We start from the raw sequence: 16,774 nt of genomic DNA, 5'->3' as shown, positions 1-16,774 counted from the left end.
AATGCATTGCAATCAAGATGGGTTTGTTCCAGAAATGCAAGAACAACTTCAACGGCAGAAAATCAATCAATGTAAACCACTCCATGAACCCAATTAAAGGAGAAAAATTATTCCAGTAGGTGCAGACAAATTACCTGATAAAATTCAATATTCATTCATAATAAAAATTCTCAGCAAGGGAACAGAAAATAGAAATTAGAAACGGAAAACTTTTTAGCAACAGAAATGGAAGGAAAGAAGGAAACTTTCTCACCCTGATACACCTATACATTCCTATATAGCAAACATAAATGGTGTAACATTAGAATATTCTTCTTAAAGTTAGGACGAGTCAGAAGTGCCGGCTCCCACTGCTACTATCTAACACTGTATCAGAGACTTTAGCAAAACGCAATAAGACAAGAAAAAGAAACAAATTCTAAGAATTGGAAAGGAAGAGACAAAAATCATTATTTGTTCAAAAGACTCTATACATTAAAAAGAAATCACTAGAATAAGTGCAGAAAGGATGCTGTTTGTAAGCTCGACATTCAAAAGTCACTACTGTCCTACATACTAACAACAACCAATTAAACTGTAGAAGAAAAAGATCCAATTTATAAAAACAATGAGAAGTACAAGGTACCTAAGACTAAATCCAAAAAAATGTGCAATTCCTTTACAAATAAAATTAAAAAATAAATTATTGGAGAACCTATGAGGAGACCATGGCATGGAGACTATAACATGGAGACATATACTGGATTCATGGCTGGGAATATTCAACTTCATAAAGTTGTCAGTTCATTTCTAATTAATCTACAAATCATATGAAATGCTCATCAATCATGAGCTGACGTTTAAATTTTCTAAGGAAACAGAAAAGACCAAGAAGTGCTAAGAAAATTTTGCTAAATGAAAATTTTGCTAATCATCCTGAAGTATGGAATTTCTCCCCATTGGCTATAGAACCTGTTATAAATTGTATTGAAATGTTGTGGACCAAGCCCAAGATAACAGATCAAGGCAACCATAAAAAGCCTGAGTTCAGAACCCCTGCATGCATGAAACAGGGTGTGTGAGGGGCTGGCAGTACCAGTCAGAGAGGTTGGACCACTTGGTATGTGCTTGTGGGATAGGATGCTCTCTGTATACAAAAAATTAGGTCCCCATCACATGTCACACAGAAGCATAACTTCTAGGTGGCTTAAATACCTAAATATGAGAACCAAGCATGTACAGCTTTTGAAAAAAAATACAAGAGAATATCTTTATGGCTCCAACGTAGGGAAAATTTTCTTGAACAAGGAACAAAAAGCAAAAGCTAGAAAAACAACAATGAATCAATTCTGTTAAAGGATAAAGCCTTTAAAAATTGTTTTTGTATCTATTCTTTTTCAGATTCTTTTCCATTATAGGTTATTACAAGATAGTGACTCTAGTTCCCAAAGGATAAAGTTTGGTAACAACAAAAGATCCCAGAAACAAATCAAAAGACAAGCCATGGACTGACAAAAGGTCAGAAACTAGAACTTCATGCTGTAGTGTGATAACTTTTCATGAAAAGTTCAAAGGTTTGTTAAACCACACTGTGTGCACGCAGTGTAGGAACCGAAATCTACACTGTAAATGTATGAAAATAGGGAAAAGAAAGATCGTGGCTTCTGGAAGAAGAGAGGAGAATTAGATCGTGGAGATTTCCACTGTATCTATAACACTGTATCTTCAGAACAAATCTGAGGCCGAAAGGAGGTTTTTGTGAATTTCTTGTACTTATCTTTCATTTTTGAGATAGTTATGATGTTAAGCAAATACTTTAAATATCCTCCTCAAATATCCTTCTCCATAGATATTTAATGCTATTACTTTTAAATGACAATTTATATTTTGAATAGAATCTATTTGAATAGATTACATTTTTAATGTATATTAAATCTGATATTCCACAGAATGTCAACTGGTTCAAAATTCTAATATATTGAAAGTAATGCCATGAAAATCTCCCCATCCTTGTCCCCAGCTACTTGGTTCTTCCCTAGGGGGTTACCAATGTTACCAAATTCTTGTTTATTTTTCCATAATCAAGCAATTATGTACATATGCTTTTCTTCCCCCACTCTTTCTTTTTACAGAAACTATAGCTTACTCTTCACTCTTTTCTGTACCTTGCTTACATCCTGGAAAGCATTCTGTATCAGGATAAAAAAATCTTCCTCCTCCTCTCTCCTTCTGAATGCCACTGTGATTATACGGATTTAACCAGTGCCTCCCACTTTTAAGGTTTTTGTCATTGCAAACAATGCTGCAATAAATATCCTCAAACAAAAGTCATTTCACACAGATATAAGCATCTGAAGGATAATTTCTAGAAGTGGGATTGCTGGCCCAAAGGGCACACATATTTAAAATGTTGACAGATATTGCTAACTTGCTCCAGAAAGGTGATGCCAATTTACATTCCCATCGGCAGTTTGTAAGAATGTTGCCCGACTCCTTGTCCAATGCTTTTTGATTTGAATGTAGTTTTCATTTGTACTTTTCTTAGTGTGAAATTGAGCATACATTTTACTGGCTAAAAGCACTGTTGAATTTAACTTTTTGTGAATTGGCTTATTCTTTTCTTATTGACGTTCTTATTGACTCACACGTGCTCCTAAGTTAGACCGTTGGCTTTAACGTATGTTGAAGACATTTTTTCCCCATTTTGTCTTTTGTCATTTTACTTTGCATATGGCAGGTTTCTGTCATAAAAACATTAAATCTTGTTATGTATTTTATGTCTTTAGTCTTTTTCTTGTAGCCTCTGGGTTGTGTGTCATATTTAGAAAAGTCTCATACTGTAAAGTTATTTTTAAACTCCATATGTTCTTCTAGTACTTAAAAAAATTAGATATTTGCTCTATTTGGAATTTATCTTGGTATGAGCTGTGAGATAGATTCAACTTGTTATCTGCCACGCAGCTACACAGTTATCCCATGTGATTTCTTGAATAATCCACCATTTCCCCCTTTAATTTGAAAAGCTACCTTTATCACATGGTAAAATTCTAATATGTATATTTCTAGACTTCTAATTTTAGTCCATTGATATAGCTATTCATGTACCAGTACCACTGTTTTCATAATTATTACTTACTAAAATGTTATAATCCATCAGGGTTTTTTTCCCCAAAATAAGCACAGCCATACAATGAATTAAACATGACTAAGCAGTATTAGGAGAGTATATTCTAGCATTTTTTCCCTCAAAACAAAGCTTGGTAACAGGAATCCTATCAGAGCTTTCTTTTCATCGATTCCTGTCCCCCATCTCAAAGAGGATCCCCTCTGAATCTCACCAATCGCCCACAGGACCCATCCTGGAGCCCCAGGGACAAGGGCCTTACCTGGTCCAGGGTCATATAACTTTGGTATGACAGGATGGCGGATGGTCACCGGAAACTTGGCCACTGAGGACTGGGACTCCAGACTCACTAGAGGGAGAAACAAGGAAAGGGTGGGCATACTGCGTCTGGGTCACTCTCCACGCTGCCCTGGAAGTCGACATGATGGGGGAATGAAGGATTGATGGTACGAGACTAAGGACCACATAGAGTCCTAACCTGCTGTGTGTCCCTGGGGCAACCTGCTGATTGCCTCTGAAACTCACATCTCTTCCCCATGAGAATCTTGGGGGTGAAGTGGGCTTGCAACAGAGGGGTGGATTAAGTTTGACTTTGCCATTTATTAACTGAAATACCTTGGGTAGATCATTCTGTCTCCTTCTCTGTCTATAAAACCAGGATAATACTACCTGCCCTATTTTACCTCATGGGGTCATTTTGTGATAAGAGATGTTTGCAAATCTGAAGGTGGAGAGAATTCTCTCTCTAGTTTGTGTTCCTAGGTAATCTGTCCCACATGTCATCTTTTCTGCTTTATCTCCTGGAAATGCATCCTGTGTAGCTGATCAAAATGGAAAAGGGTGACTTTAATTCATCTAGAAAGGAACTGGGGCTGCCCTGAGGGTGGCAGGAATTGTTCTCCCAGGCATTCTGGGGGTGGGAGTGGGGACTGGGATGAGAGGAGGAAGACAAAGCCACTGGCCTTGGGACTGACAGTTCCCCTACATCCTTCTTCCCTGTTAGTGTCCAGGACAAGATACTGATGCACAGACTGTGCCCTCCCTCCGCTTCCACAGCTGAAGTCTTCAGCTTTGATTGGCAGAGAATTGGGGAAGAGAACTCGATGGTTTCTAGGTGCACAGCATGAATGATCTGTCCTCATAGAGAGACAAGCAGGCACTTCACCCCTCGAGTCTCTATGGGGTCATGGGGATAATATTGGGAAGTTAGGTGTCTAGGGTTAGAAACAGGAGCCCAGGAGGGATCTTAAATGCAGGCAGGCTTCCTGGAAGATGAAGACTTTGATAGCCCGGTGTTGTTTTTCTGGGTCCCTAAGCATTTTACCAACCAAGGACAGGCTCTCACCCACATCCACCCTGTGGTGCTGGTACTCCGTGCTGGTGTATGTCATATGCTGGAGGATGAAATTCAAGAGCTTCCGGTTACTGGTTGAAATGGTCAGCTGCTTCTGACCTCTGCCCTGCACCACACTGTCTGGGATGTCAGCGAGGGTGTTCAGTGTCCCCAGAGAAGCTGTCAGGGTGACCTAGGGCGGATGCAGTAGAAAGACTAAATGCAAAGAAAGGCACATACCCAGGATGACCAGCAGTGGGCAGAGCGCATAAGGATGAGAGAAGACCCATGGGTGACCCTGAAAGCTAGGGTCTGGCTCTGCCAGAGTTGCTGCCCTAGCCCCACAAAGGAGAATCAAGCCCTCAGATCTGGTCTGTTCAAGGGCCATTTCTTGAAATATTCTTAACTCTTGGCTTGCAGGATAGCATTCATAAAGATTCCTTCTTACCCCTGCTGGCTGCTCCTTCTGACTTCCATCTGCCAACTCCACCTCCTCTTCTATCTAACCTCCAAAGAGAGCTTTTCAGGGTGTGGTTCTGCATCCTTTTCCCTTACTCTACACCTTTTCATTAGAGGAGGCAGCTCTAAATACCATTCATAAGCTGGTGGTTTTAAAATGAAACTCTCCAGAGGGATAGATTAGGAGTTTGGGATTAACAGATACACATTACTAAATATAAAATAGATAAACAAGGACCTACTGTACAGCACAGGGAACTATATTCAATTTCTTGTAATGAGCTGTAATGGAAAAGAATCTGAAAAAAATATATATGCATGTATGTATATGTATAACTGAATTGCTTTGCTGTACACCTGAAACTAACATTGGAAATCGACTACATGTCAATAAAAAATAAGAAATATAAATAAGTAAATAGATAGATAGATAGATAGATAGATAGATAGATAGATAGATAGATAAAATCTAACTCTCCAGCTCCTATCTTTCCGAGATCCAGCTGCCTGGCTGGCTGCTCTGCTAGGAAGTTTCACAAGCAACTCAAATTGCTATCTTCAAAAGTGAATGATTGATTTTTTTTCTCTATAAATCTGTTTTCCACCCCATGCCTGGCTCTTCCTGCCTTGGGAATGGCGCCCTCACCCACTTAGCCGTTCAAGTCCCCAGCGGAAGTCATTCCTGCTCTGCTCTTCCCCCGACACCCACAGCCAATCCACGACGAGTCCTGGCGGCTCCACCTTCCACAGGGAGCTAGAATCGTCTGCTTCTCTCCCGCCCCCTGGCCTCTCCCTAATGCCACTCTCTTCCCTTGCTTTCTTGTCTTCTGCAACAGCCAGTTATCTTTAGGAAACGTAAACTGGATCATGTCATTCCAATTAGTCAGTTGACAGCTAGTTTTTGAGATCTAAATTACAAGCACTGGGAACAGAGCAGTGAATAAGACAGACTCCCTGCCTTCAGGAAGCTTATATTGTAGTGAGGAAGCTCAGTGCTAAGCAGATCATGATACATCTAAAGTAATTCAGGTACCATAGGGCCGTGAAGAAGGTAACACAGAATAGAAAGAAAGTGACAGGGGCTGGGGGCCATGGTTCAGGGGACAGAGGCAGCCTCTGGAGGACAGAGCAGCTTTGCAGGTTTGCTCACTCACCACCCACTCCAACGGCAGCTGGCACGCAGAAGTGGGAAAACCAAAATGACAGTTCCCAGACTCCTTTTTAGTTGGGGTTCTGGATGTGATTTAAACCCTGCCCACCAGATACACTTGCATGAGACACTGATTTGGAGCTATGTTAGGCGGGGACAGAAGGGCAGGGCACAGAGTATCTGCCTTGCTGGTGCTGACCTGATGGAGCCATCGCAGCCTGGCTGGGCAGTAGCGTCCTCTTGCAGCAGAAGTGGCAGGACCCATGGTGCCCCAGATCTTTGAAAGTCCTACCTGGAACTCTAGCCATGCCGTGGCTGGAAAAATTATGCCTTCTATAGGCACCCTTCCCCCCTCCCCGCCTTGGACTCATGTCTAATATTTAATCAGGATAGGGGTTAGTCAAAATCTGAGGCCAGCCACCACTGATCGGGGGAAGAGAGCATGGACAGCGAGCCCAGGACAAGATGCAAAAGGGTCTGGGAAGGGAACTCTTGCCTCATAGGTGGGAGCATCTGGTCCTTCAAACTGGAGACCTGGAAAAAGGACAAAAACACCATGTGAGAGGATGTCCAGGGCTCCCTGATGCCCACACCTTCATGGTAGACTCCTACACAACCCTCCAGAGTCCCTTCAAGTGTCACCTCCTATCCAGGGTGTTTGCTGACCACTCCTCTCTGCCCAGGGCTCTGTTAGATGGTATCCCATGGTCCTTCTCAAACTCCAGTGGTTCTAAGGCCTCTGATGCCCGCCCTCAGTTTTGTATAGGTGCTGTAAATCAATACAGTCCCTTCCAGGTAGCTCTGTTACTGAAGGGAAGGAAGCAATAGATAAATAATGAATCAGCCTTATATGAGTTTCCTAGAATAGGAAAATTCTACTCAAATTCATAGAGACAGAAAGTAGAATGGTGGTTGCCAGGGGCTGGGTGGGAAAGAGAGTTCATGTTAAATGGGTACAGAGTTTCAGTTGGGAGGATGAAAAAGTTCTAGGACGGATGCTGGTGATGGTTGCAGAACAATGTGAACGTACATAATGCACCAAACTATATACACTTAAAAATGGTGAAAATGGTAAAATTATGTTATGTATATTTGATCACATTAAAAAGAGAATTATCCAAAATGGCAAATCATTTTCTAAATGACTGTTCAAAAACACTAGCAAGTCATCCAAAATGTTCTTACTTTAGAATCTATCTCTGTTGTTATGACTAATTCAAGTTCTAATTCATACAGATCTTCCCATATGGCCTTAGAGAACTTACTACACTCCTCTGTGAAAAGAATATTTACCTCACAGGGATGTGATGCTGACCTAGAGGAGTGTGTAAAATTCCCTTGTGGAGGTGAATTTTAACTGACATAAATACTCTTTTCAATAATGCACTCCCTGGAGTTGGACTCATGCTTTACCTGCTCCCATGATGCTGGAAGACACCAAAAAGCCAATTAGGTCCTAAGATTCCTTGAGGCAGACAGATTTCTGTCCTCTTCTATGTTATCTTGGATGCCCAGGGAGGTCACAGCTACTAAGGATGATTCCCAGTGGTGGAAACAGTGAAACTAACATTGAAATCACATCAAGCTTCATGCATTGTGCTGGGTACACAGCAGGTACTGAGTGAATGACTGTTCCCTTCTCCTCCCACCTTTTGCTTAAGAGGGAATAGGAAGGTTGCCTGGGTGCTCTCCAGATGCAAATGTGCCTACCTGGGATGGGAACCGTGTGCAGGGGCATCACTTCCACCCCGTGGACCGGGTACCCAAAGGGGAGGTTGGGCTGAGCCAGCAGGGGTGGTGGGCGAGGAAGCCCTTCTCTGCAGGGAAACAAAACCATTAGCAGCTGCCTTGACGCTTGTCCCTGGTTAGTTCTTAAAGTGATGTCTGTGCGCAGAGCTTTGTGCTGCCAATGGGGAGAAATCAAAAGGAGGTTGACCTAATCTGACCTCCATTTTCTCCCCGTCCTTTATTCTAGCCCCTCCATCCAATCAAGGCAGATTATAGCAAAACACATTAAAAATTAAAATCACAACTGGCAAAAAAGAAGAAACAAAATAATCAGATTGTGTGGGCCAAACCAGCTGCAGCAGCTAAACGCCAAAGTGACATCTGAACTTCCCGGTAGCCAGGGTATAAAGTGATTGATTATCAGCACGCTGGTCTTATTATCACAGGGACAAAGCAGACCCACTCTTGAAGGCAGGTAAAACTTTTCCTGGCACTGGACTTAAAAAAAAAAAGTAGGAGCGGATGTTGCCTCAGTATTTTTAGAGCAAACACAAGTGATGATTTTCAGACGGTTTTGTCGCTGAAACCACCTTCAGTCACAGGCATAACACAATCCCCTGAGACTGATTCTTTGAGGGACTAAGATAACGTGGTTGACACGAAGGCTTCAGGGACCCAGCTTAACCAAGGAAATCATTTTGATTACTTGGGAGAAAGATTAAACTACCGAAGTATTTATGTGAACATGAAAACGACAAAATTTAAAAATGGAAAGGGACATAGACAATTAACAGAAGAGGAAACACAAATGGCTAATAAATATATGAAACATGCTCAGCTTCAATATTAAGCAGGGAAGTGTAACTTTAAAAAACAATGAAAAAAAACCTGATAACTTCCCCTTAAAGTTTTAAAATTTGATGACAGCGAGTGCTGATTAGGTAGGGGTAATACGTGAGGTACTATACTTACCCACTCTTCATGAAAGCCTGAATTAACACAGGCTCTCTTGAGGGCAATGTGGCAATATTTATTAAAAGCAGAAATAAACATATCCTGACAGCAATTCAGGTGCTAGGCAAGGGGAGAAACACTTGGCGTGTGTCAACAGTAAGCCATGTGTAAGGAGGTTTGTTTCAGTGTTGTTTGAAATGAACATCCTTACACATATCTCAATGAAATATGGAAAGAATGTAAGTAATAATGTAATATTATTATGATAAATTATGTGAATGTAATAATGAAAAAGTTACAAAGATCTGAGTATCTTTCAATAAGGGAATGGCTTTAAAAAATTCAGTGTATTCATATTCATAGCTGTATAGCAATTAAAAGGAATGAACTAGATGTATAGATCACTCTTAAAAACCTATCACTGAGGCTTCTGATGCCACCTATGTGCTCGTTCGGTGCAGACCTGGTACCTCTTTTGCGAAGCAGCAGCTGAGGAGACTCCAACGCTTGCATGACTTGCGTGATGGACAAAAAGCCCAAGGAAGGAGTCAATTCTGAGAACAGTGATCATGTGGATGTGAAGCGGGTGGGTGGAATGGTTCTGCCATGCAATTTAAGATGAAGAGGTGCACACCACTTAGCAAACAGGTGGAAGTTTATGTGAACAGGGGCAGTTGTCTATGAGGCAGGGCCAATTCAGATTTGACGGGCAGCCAATCAGGGAGACAGACACACCTGCACAGGTGGAAATGGAGGATGGAGATACCACTCATGTGTCCCAGTGGCAGACAGGAAGTGTCCACTAGAAAATGAAACCTGCTACTTTGTTCCCCCAGACCAAGGAGACATTCTCAGTCAGAAAACCGCAATTTGGTTCTAACCACATCCTGACTAACTACAGTATAATTTTCTTAATTCTTTCATTTCCCCCTTCCCCTTTGTTATGCATAAAGTGACTGATGTATGTGCACACGCACAGAGCATTTTCTAAACTAAACGGTCAATAGTATGTTTCGCTCGACATCAAATGGAGATGGGATGGGGAAAATGCCGATTCTGTGAAAATGCCCCCTTCTCTGTTCACTCACCTCTTGTTCTTATATTCATTAAGTAATTTTACTTCCACTGTTCAACAACAACAAAAAAAGAACAAGATAAAAAACCGTGCATACTTTGTTCTACTGGAGAACTTTAATGTTGTCCATTTATCACTATAAAACCAAGGACATTTTTGTAACTTTTTTGTACATAGCTGTTACAATGTAGGGCGATCTGTATTTAGGTAGGGATAAATTACTCGAAAAGAAGTCAATCTGGGATAGTTTTTCCTTCAAGTTAAGCGTCTTGTTTTTTTTTTTTTTAACATTATGTTGTTTAAATAAACTTTGTTTAAAATGAAAAACAAAGCCCATATCTTTGAATGAAAAAAGCAAATTTCAGAATGATTTGTTCTTTTGGTACCAACTACATTAAAAATATACACACAAAACCCCAGTAGTATATGTTTATATGAATATATACACCCACATAAACGTATGAGTGATTATGTGTGTTCACCTGAGTGTGTAACAGTATAAAGAACAGTATAGAATAAAATCTCCCTGCTACTTAGTACCCCTCATCATCTCCCGCAGAAGAATCACTGCTTGCTGTTACCAAGAAGTTGGAGAGTTGTCTTATTTCCCTAGGTGAGCTGGGACAGGAAAACTCTGGGGAACCACTGACCTCAGCCAAATCTGTACTCACTGAGCTGAGAGAAGTGGGTTTCTAGCCTGAAGATGCCAAATGAAACTCAGAGGAAAAGAGCATGTGAAACAGTGAATGAGGAAACAATCCCTGATGACTGGTGTGCTTTCCAAAGAGCAGGGCTAGGAAGATCCGGGGTAGGGTCATGCTTAGGCCAGGGGAGGGTTGGTGTCCAGACTTCTGGCCTGAGGGCCGGCCAGTCCCTCTCAGCTGATACCTCTGGGATGTGGTACCCAACCTGTGATAGTCTGGCTTACACCTACCTGTACTGCCAGGTTAAAAACCCAGGTCTAAGTCCTGTCCATCCCACAAGTTCAGACCTGCCCCATCCCAGCAAGAAGCCACTCGACTGTCAACAGTTTGCAAAGGAACAGAGTGAGCTGGCAGATGGAGTGTGTGCATCTGAGTGTAGTTTATCCAGAATGTAATTACAACAGAGCTGGGTGGGGGGGTTCCCTTAGACTGGAGGGGGAAATGTGAACATCTGGAGCCCCTGACGGACTGGGTGAGGAGAAGGATCGTCCTTCCTGAGAGCATGGGGAGCTGAGTAGCAAAAAACTTTCCCCAGAGCTGGGCCTCTTGGATACCCCTAAATTGGTAGCTAGCACGTCAGCCATTGAATGTGGGTGTCTCAGTGACTCGCCCAGCCCACTGTCCACTGGACAGTTTGGACACTTTGTGTGAAAGGGGCTTGCAAGGCAAAATCTTGCTCACTCACTTGCCCCCCCCCCCCAATAAGGGACACACAGCCACTGGTATTCATGTGTAATAGTGGGTGCAGGAGCTATCTTGTACTAAATTGTTGGATCTATAGGAAATTTGCAAGCCACCTATTACCTATAGCCATTAACAAAAATTAAATCATATACACTTAAAATTAAATATAATGAGAACAAAGGTAGTAAACACTCAAAACTCACCACTTCCTAATTATTTTACTACCTCTTCCTATGATCTCTGCTTCTGAGGTAATTTTCATCTATTGCATCTGTATGGTGGAGATACTACGTAACTGGAATTCAGTTGTCACTACGTCAGTAGGCTGAAATCAGCCACAGTGTGATTATTAAAAAAAGTCATAGAAATTGGCAAACACTCCAAGCCATTATCAAAAGCCCATTGTTTTGTTTTGTTTTAACTGAAGTATAGTCAGTTACATTGCATCAATTTCTGGTGTACAGCATAATGTCACAGTCACGCATATATATACATATATTCATTTTCATATACTTTTTCATTAAAGGTTATTACAAGATGTTGAATATAGTTCTTTGTGCTATACAGAAGAAATTTGTTTTTTATTTTATTTATTTATTTATTTCATTGAGTTATAGTCAGCTTACAATGTTGTGTCAGTTTCTGGTGTACAGCACAATTTTTCAGTCACAATGAACACACGTATACTCATTTTCATATTCTTTTTCATCATGAGCTACTACAAGATCTTGACTATATTTCCCTGTGCTATACAGTATAAACTTGTTTATCTTTTCTATATGTACCTTTCAGTATCTACAAATCTCGGACTCCCAATCTGTCCCTTCCCACCCGGCTCCCTCCTGGCAACCAAAAGTTTGTATTCTATGTCTGTGAGTCTGTTTCTGTTTTATATTTAAGTCCATTTTGTCTTCTTTTTCTTTTTTAGATTCCACATATGAGCGATATCATATGGTATTTTTCTTTCTCTTTCTGGCTTACCTCACTTAGAATGACATTTTCCAGGTCCATCCATGTTGCTGCAAATGGCATTACATTGTCATTTTTAAGGCTGAATAGTATTCCATTGTATAAATATACCACATCTTCTTTATCCAGTCACCTGTCGATGGACATTTAGGTTTTTTCCATGTCTTGGCTATTGTAAATAGTGCTGCTATGAACATTGGGGTGCAGGTGTCTTTTTGAATTAGGGTTCCTTCTGGATATATGCCCAGGAGTGGAATTGCTGGGTCACATGGTAAGTCTATTTTTAGTTTTTTCAGGAATCTCCATACTGTTTCCCACCACGGCTGCACCAAACTACATTCACACCAACAGTGTAGGAGGGTTCCCTTTTCTCCACATCCTCTCCAGCATTTATTGTTTGTGGACTTTTGAATGATGGCCATTCTGACTGTTGTGAGGTGATACCTCACTATAGTTTTGATTTGCATTTCTCTGATAATTAGTGATATTGGGCATTTTTTCATGTGCCTATTGGTCATTCATATGTCTTCATTGGAGAATTGCTTGTTTAGGTTTTCTGCCTAGTTTTGGATTGGGTTGTTTGGGTTTTTTCTTATTATGTTGTATGAGCTGTTTATCTATCCTGGAGATCAAGCCTTTGTCAGTTTCATCTTTTGCAAATATTTTCTCCCATTCTGTAGGTTGTTGTTTTGTTTCGCTTATGGTTTCCTTTGCTGTGCAAAAGCTTGTAAGTTTAATTAGGTCCCATTTGTTTACTTTTGCTTTTATTTCTATTTCTTGGGTAGACTGCCCCAGGAGAATATTCCTGAGATGTATGTGATATAATGTTTTGCCCTATGTTTTCTTCTAGGAGGTTCACTGTGTCTTGTCTTATGTTTAAGTCTTTAAGCCATTTTGAGTTTATTTTTCTGTACGGTGTGAGGGAGTATTCTAACTTCATTGATTTACATGCTACTGTCCAGTTTTCCCAGCACCATTTACTGAAGAGACTGTCTTTATTTCATTGTATGTTCTTGCCTCCTTTGTCAAAGAGTAATTGACCAAAAGTTTGTGGTTTCATTTCTGGGCTCTCTATTCTGTTCCATTGATCCATATGTCTGTTTTTGAACAATACCATGCTGTTTTGATTACTGTAACTCTGTAGTATCGTCTGAAGTCTGGGAGGGTTATTCCTCCAGCCTCATCCTTTTTCTTCAGTAATGCTTTGGCAATTCTGGGTATTTTGTGATTCCATATAAGTTTTATTATGATTTGCTCTAGTTCTGTGAAATATGTCCTGGGTAATTTGATAGGGATTGTATTAAATCTGTAGATTGCCTTGGGTTGTATGACCATTTTAACAATATTGATTCTTCCAGTTCAGAAGCATGGGATATCTTTCAATTTTTTAAAATCTTCTTTAATTTCCTTAATCAATGTTTTGTAGTTCTCTGTGTATAAGTCTTTGACCTCCTTGGTTAGATTTGTTCCTAGGTATTTTATCACTTTGGGTGCTAATTTAAAAGGGATTGTTTCTTTACTTTCTTTTCCTGTTGATTCATCATTAGTGTAAAGAAATGCAACTGATTTTTTTACATTAATCTTGTATCCTGCTACCTTGCTGAATTATTTTATTAGTTCTAGTAGTTTTTGTGTGGCTTTCAGGGTTTCTTATATAGTATCATGTCATCTGCATATAGTGACAATTTTACCTCTTCTTTTCCAATTTAGATCCCTTTTATTTCTTTTTCTTGCCTGACTGCTGTGGCTAAGACTTCCAAGACTATGTTGAATAGGAGTGATGAGAGTGGGCAACCTTGTCTTGTCCCAGATTTTAGTGGGAAGGTTTTCAGTTTTTCGCCATTGAGTACTATGCTGGCTGTAGGTTTGTCATAAATAACTTTTATTATGTTCAGATATGTTCCCTCTACACCCACTTTGGTGAGAGTTTTTTTTTTTTTTATCATAAATGGGTGTTGAATTTTATCAAATGCTTTTTCTGCATCTATTGAGATGATCATGTGGTTTTTGCCCTTTCTGTTGTTGATGTGATGTATTACATTGATTGATTGGCATATGTTGAACCATTGTTGTGTCCCTGGGATGAACCCCACTTGATCATGATGTATGATCTTTTTTATGTGCTGTTGGATTCGGTTTGCTAATATTTTGTTGTGGATTTTGCACCTATGTTCATCAGTAATATAGGTCTTTAATTTTCTTTTTTGGTAGTGTCTTTGTCTGGTTTTGGTATCAGGGTGATGGAGGCTTCAAAGAATGAGTTTGGGAGTACTCCCTCCTTTTCAATCTTCTGGAAGAGTTTGAGAAGGATCAGTATGAGTTTTTCTTTGTATCTTTGGTAGAATTCCCCAGTGAAGCCATCCCGTCCTGGACTTTTATTTGTAGGGATTTTTTTTATTGCTAATTCAATTTCATTTCTAGTGATTGATTTGCTCAAGTGGTCAGTTTCTTCTTGATTCAGTCTTGGTGGATTGTATGTTTCCAGAAGCATGTCCATTTCTTCTAGGTTATCCATTTTGTTTCCATATAGTTGTTCATAGTATTCTCATATGATATTTTGTATTTCTGTGGTATTGATTGTAATTTCTCCATTTTCCTTTCTTATTTTGTTTATTTGCACTCTCTCTTTTCTCGTCTTCATGAGCTTGGCCAGAGGTTTGTCAATTTTGTTTACTCTTTCAAAAAACCAGCTCTTGGTTTGATTGATTTTTTTCTGTTGTTTTTTTAATCTCTATTTTATTTATTTCCTCCCTCATCTTTATTATTTCCTTCCCTCTGCTGACTTTTAGTTTTTTTGTTGTTCTTCTTCTTTTCAAATTCTTTTAGCTGGGATGTTAGATTGTTTATGTGAGATTGTTCTTTTTTGAGGAAGGCCTGTATCACTATTAACTTCCCTCTTATCACTGCCTTTGCTGCATCCCACAGATTCTGTGTAGTTGTGTTTTCATTGTTATTTGTCTCAAAGTATTTTTTAACTTCTTCTTTGATTTCATTATTGACCCATTGGTTTTTTGAGTGGCATGTTGTTTAATCTCCATGCAGTAATTTTTTTCTCCTTTGTTTTTCTGTAGTTGATTTCTAATTTCATGGCATTGTAGAAAAGATGCTTGAAATAATTCTCTCCTCTTAAAATTGTTGAGGCTTCTTTTTTGCCCCAATACATGGATCTATCCTAGAAAATGTTCCATGTGCACTTGAAAAGAATGGATATTCTATTTTGGGGAGGATGTAAAGTTCTGAAAATATCAACCAAGTGTAGTTGTTCTATTGTATCATTTAATTTCTCTGTTGCCTTGTTTATTTTCTGTCTGGAAGATCTGTCCAATAATGTTAATGGGGTGTTAAAATCTCCTACAATGATTGTATTCCCATCAATTTCTCCGTTTATATCTGTTAGTATTTGCTTTATGTATTTAGGTTCTCCTATATTGGCTGCATATATGTTAATGAGTGTAATATCCTCATCTTGTATTACTCCTTTAATCATTACAAAATGTCCTTCTTTATCTTTCTTTATGAGCTTTGTTTTAAAGTCTATTTTGTCTGAAATTAGTATTGCTACACCTGCTTTCTTGTCATTTCCACTTGTGTGGAATATCTTTTACCATCCTGTCACTCTCAATCTATGTATGTCCTTCTCCCTAGAGTGGGTCTCTTATATGCAGCATAGAGTAGGTTCTTGTTTTATTATCCAGTCTGCTGCTCTATGTCTTTTGATTGGAGAATTTAGTCTATTGACATTTAGTTTGCAGTTCATTTAGTATTTTCTCTTTGTTCCTTCCTTTTTCTTTTTGTGGTTTGATAATTTTCCTTTTTATTATCTTGGGGATTTTTTGGTTTTGTTTTTTTTTTTTTAGTTTTTGTGACTCTGTAGTAAGTTTTTGGCTTGTGGTTATGCTGATTTGTACATATATTAATCCATTACTATAACTGTTTGTTTTAAACAGATAGTAATATAAGCTCAAACCCATCCTACCAAGCACAAAAAATTTTTGAAAGAAAAAACTCTATATTTTCTTGCTCCCCTCTCCCACCCTTAATGATTTAGATATCCTCTTTTACAATTTCATGTTTATTCTGTTGTAATTCATGGTATTTATTGCCTTTCCAATTATGGCTTTCTCCTTTCTGTAGCATCCTGCTTCTTTTCTATTTAGAGTAGACCTTTCAATATTTCTTTCAGCATAGGTTTAGTGTTGCTAAATTCTTTTAGTTTTTGCTTGTCTGTGAAGTTCTTTAACTCTCCTTCTATTCTAAAGGATAGCCTTCCTGGATAAATTATCCTAGGTTGCATCTTTTTTTTCATTCAGGACTTTGAATATATCTTGCCACTCCCTCAGAAGAAATTTGTTTTTTAAAAGCCCATTGTTAAGCATTTACCACCACTGTTCAACACTTCTCCCCTCAACATATATAAATCCACAGGTAATAGGGAGGGGATAGCTCAGTGGTAGAGGGCCTGCCTAGCATGTGTGAGGTCCTGGGTTCAATCCCCAGTGCCTCCACCAAAATAAATGAATAAGCTTAATTACCTACCCCCCCAAAATAAATAAATAAAATAAATACAGACACACTCATACTCACAAACATCCACTCCTCTTTTAAAAACACAAAC

General features: G+C 39.4%; 1 protein-coding gene and 1 pseudogene across 1 annotated transcript in view; one reads left to right on the top strand and one right to left on the bottom strand.

Annotated features, from left to right (window-relative positions):
* Positions 1-16,774, bottom strand: part of B4GALNT2 (beta-1,4-N-acetyl-galactosaminyltransferase 2 (SID blood group)) — a 49,897-nt gene that overhangs the window by 9,473 nt on the left and 23,650 nt on the right. The window contains exons 4-7 of the mRNA XM_010960553.3: positions 7,756-7,862; positions 6,542-6,579; positions 4,449-4,629; positions 3,366-3,452 (exon numbers count right to left, since the gene is read on the bottom strand). Coding sequence (XP_010958855.1) covers positions 3,366-3,452; positions 4,449-4,629; positions 6,542-6,579; positions 7,756-7,862 — 413 coding nt within the window. The remainder of the gene's footprint in view (positions 1-3,365; positions 3,453-4,448; positions 4,630-6,541; positions 6,580-7,755; positions 7,863-16,774) is intronic.
* LOC141573617 (small ubiquitin-related modifier 2 pseudogene) lies at positions 7,873-9,621 on the top strand (annotated as a pseudogene).

The sequence above is a fragment of the Camelus bactrianus genome, chromosome 16, assembly GCF_048773025.1.
Source record: "Camelus bactrianus isolate YW-2024 breed Bactrian camel chromosome 16, ASM4877302v1, whole genome shotgun sequence".
In the NCBI taxonomy this organism is placed as follows: Eukaryota; Metazoa; Chordata; class Mammalia; order Artiodactyla; family Camelidae; genus Camelus; species Camelus bactrianus.
Note: the sequence above shows the minus strand (reverse complement) of the source record. Positions and strands in the feature narration are given on the sequence as shown.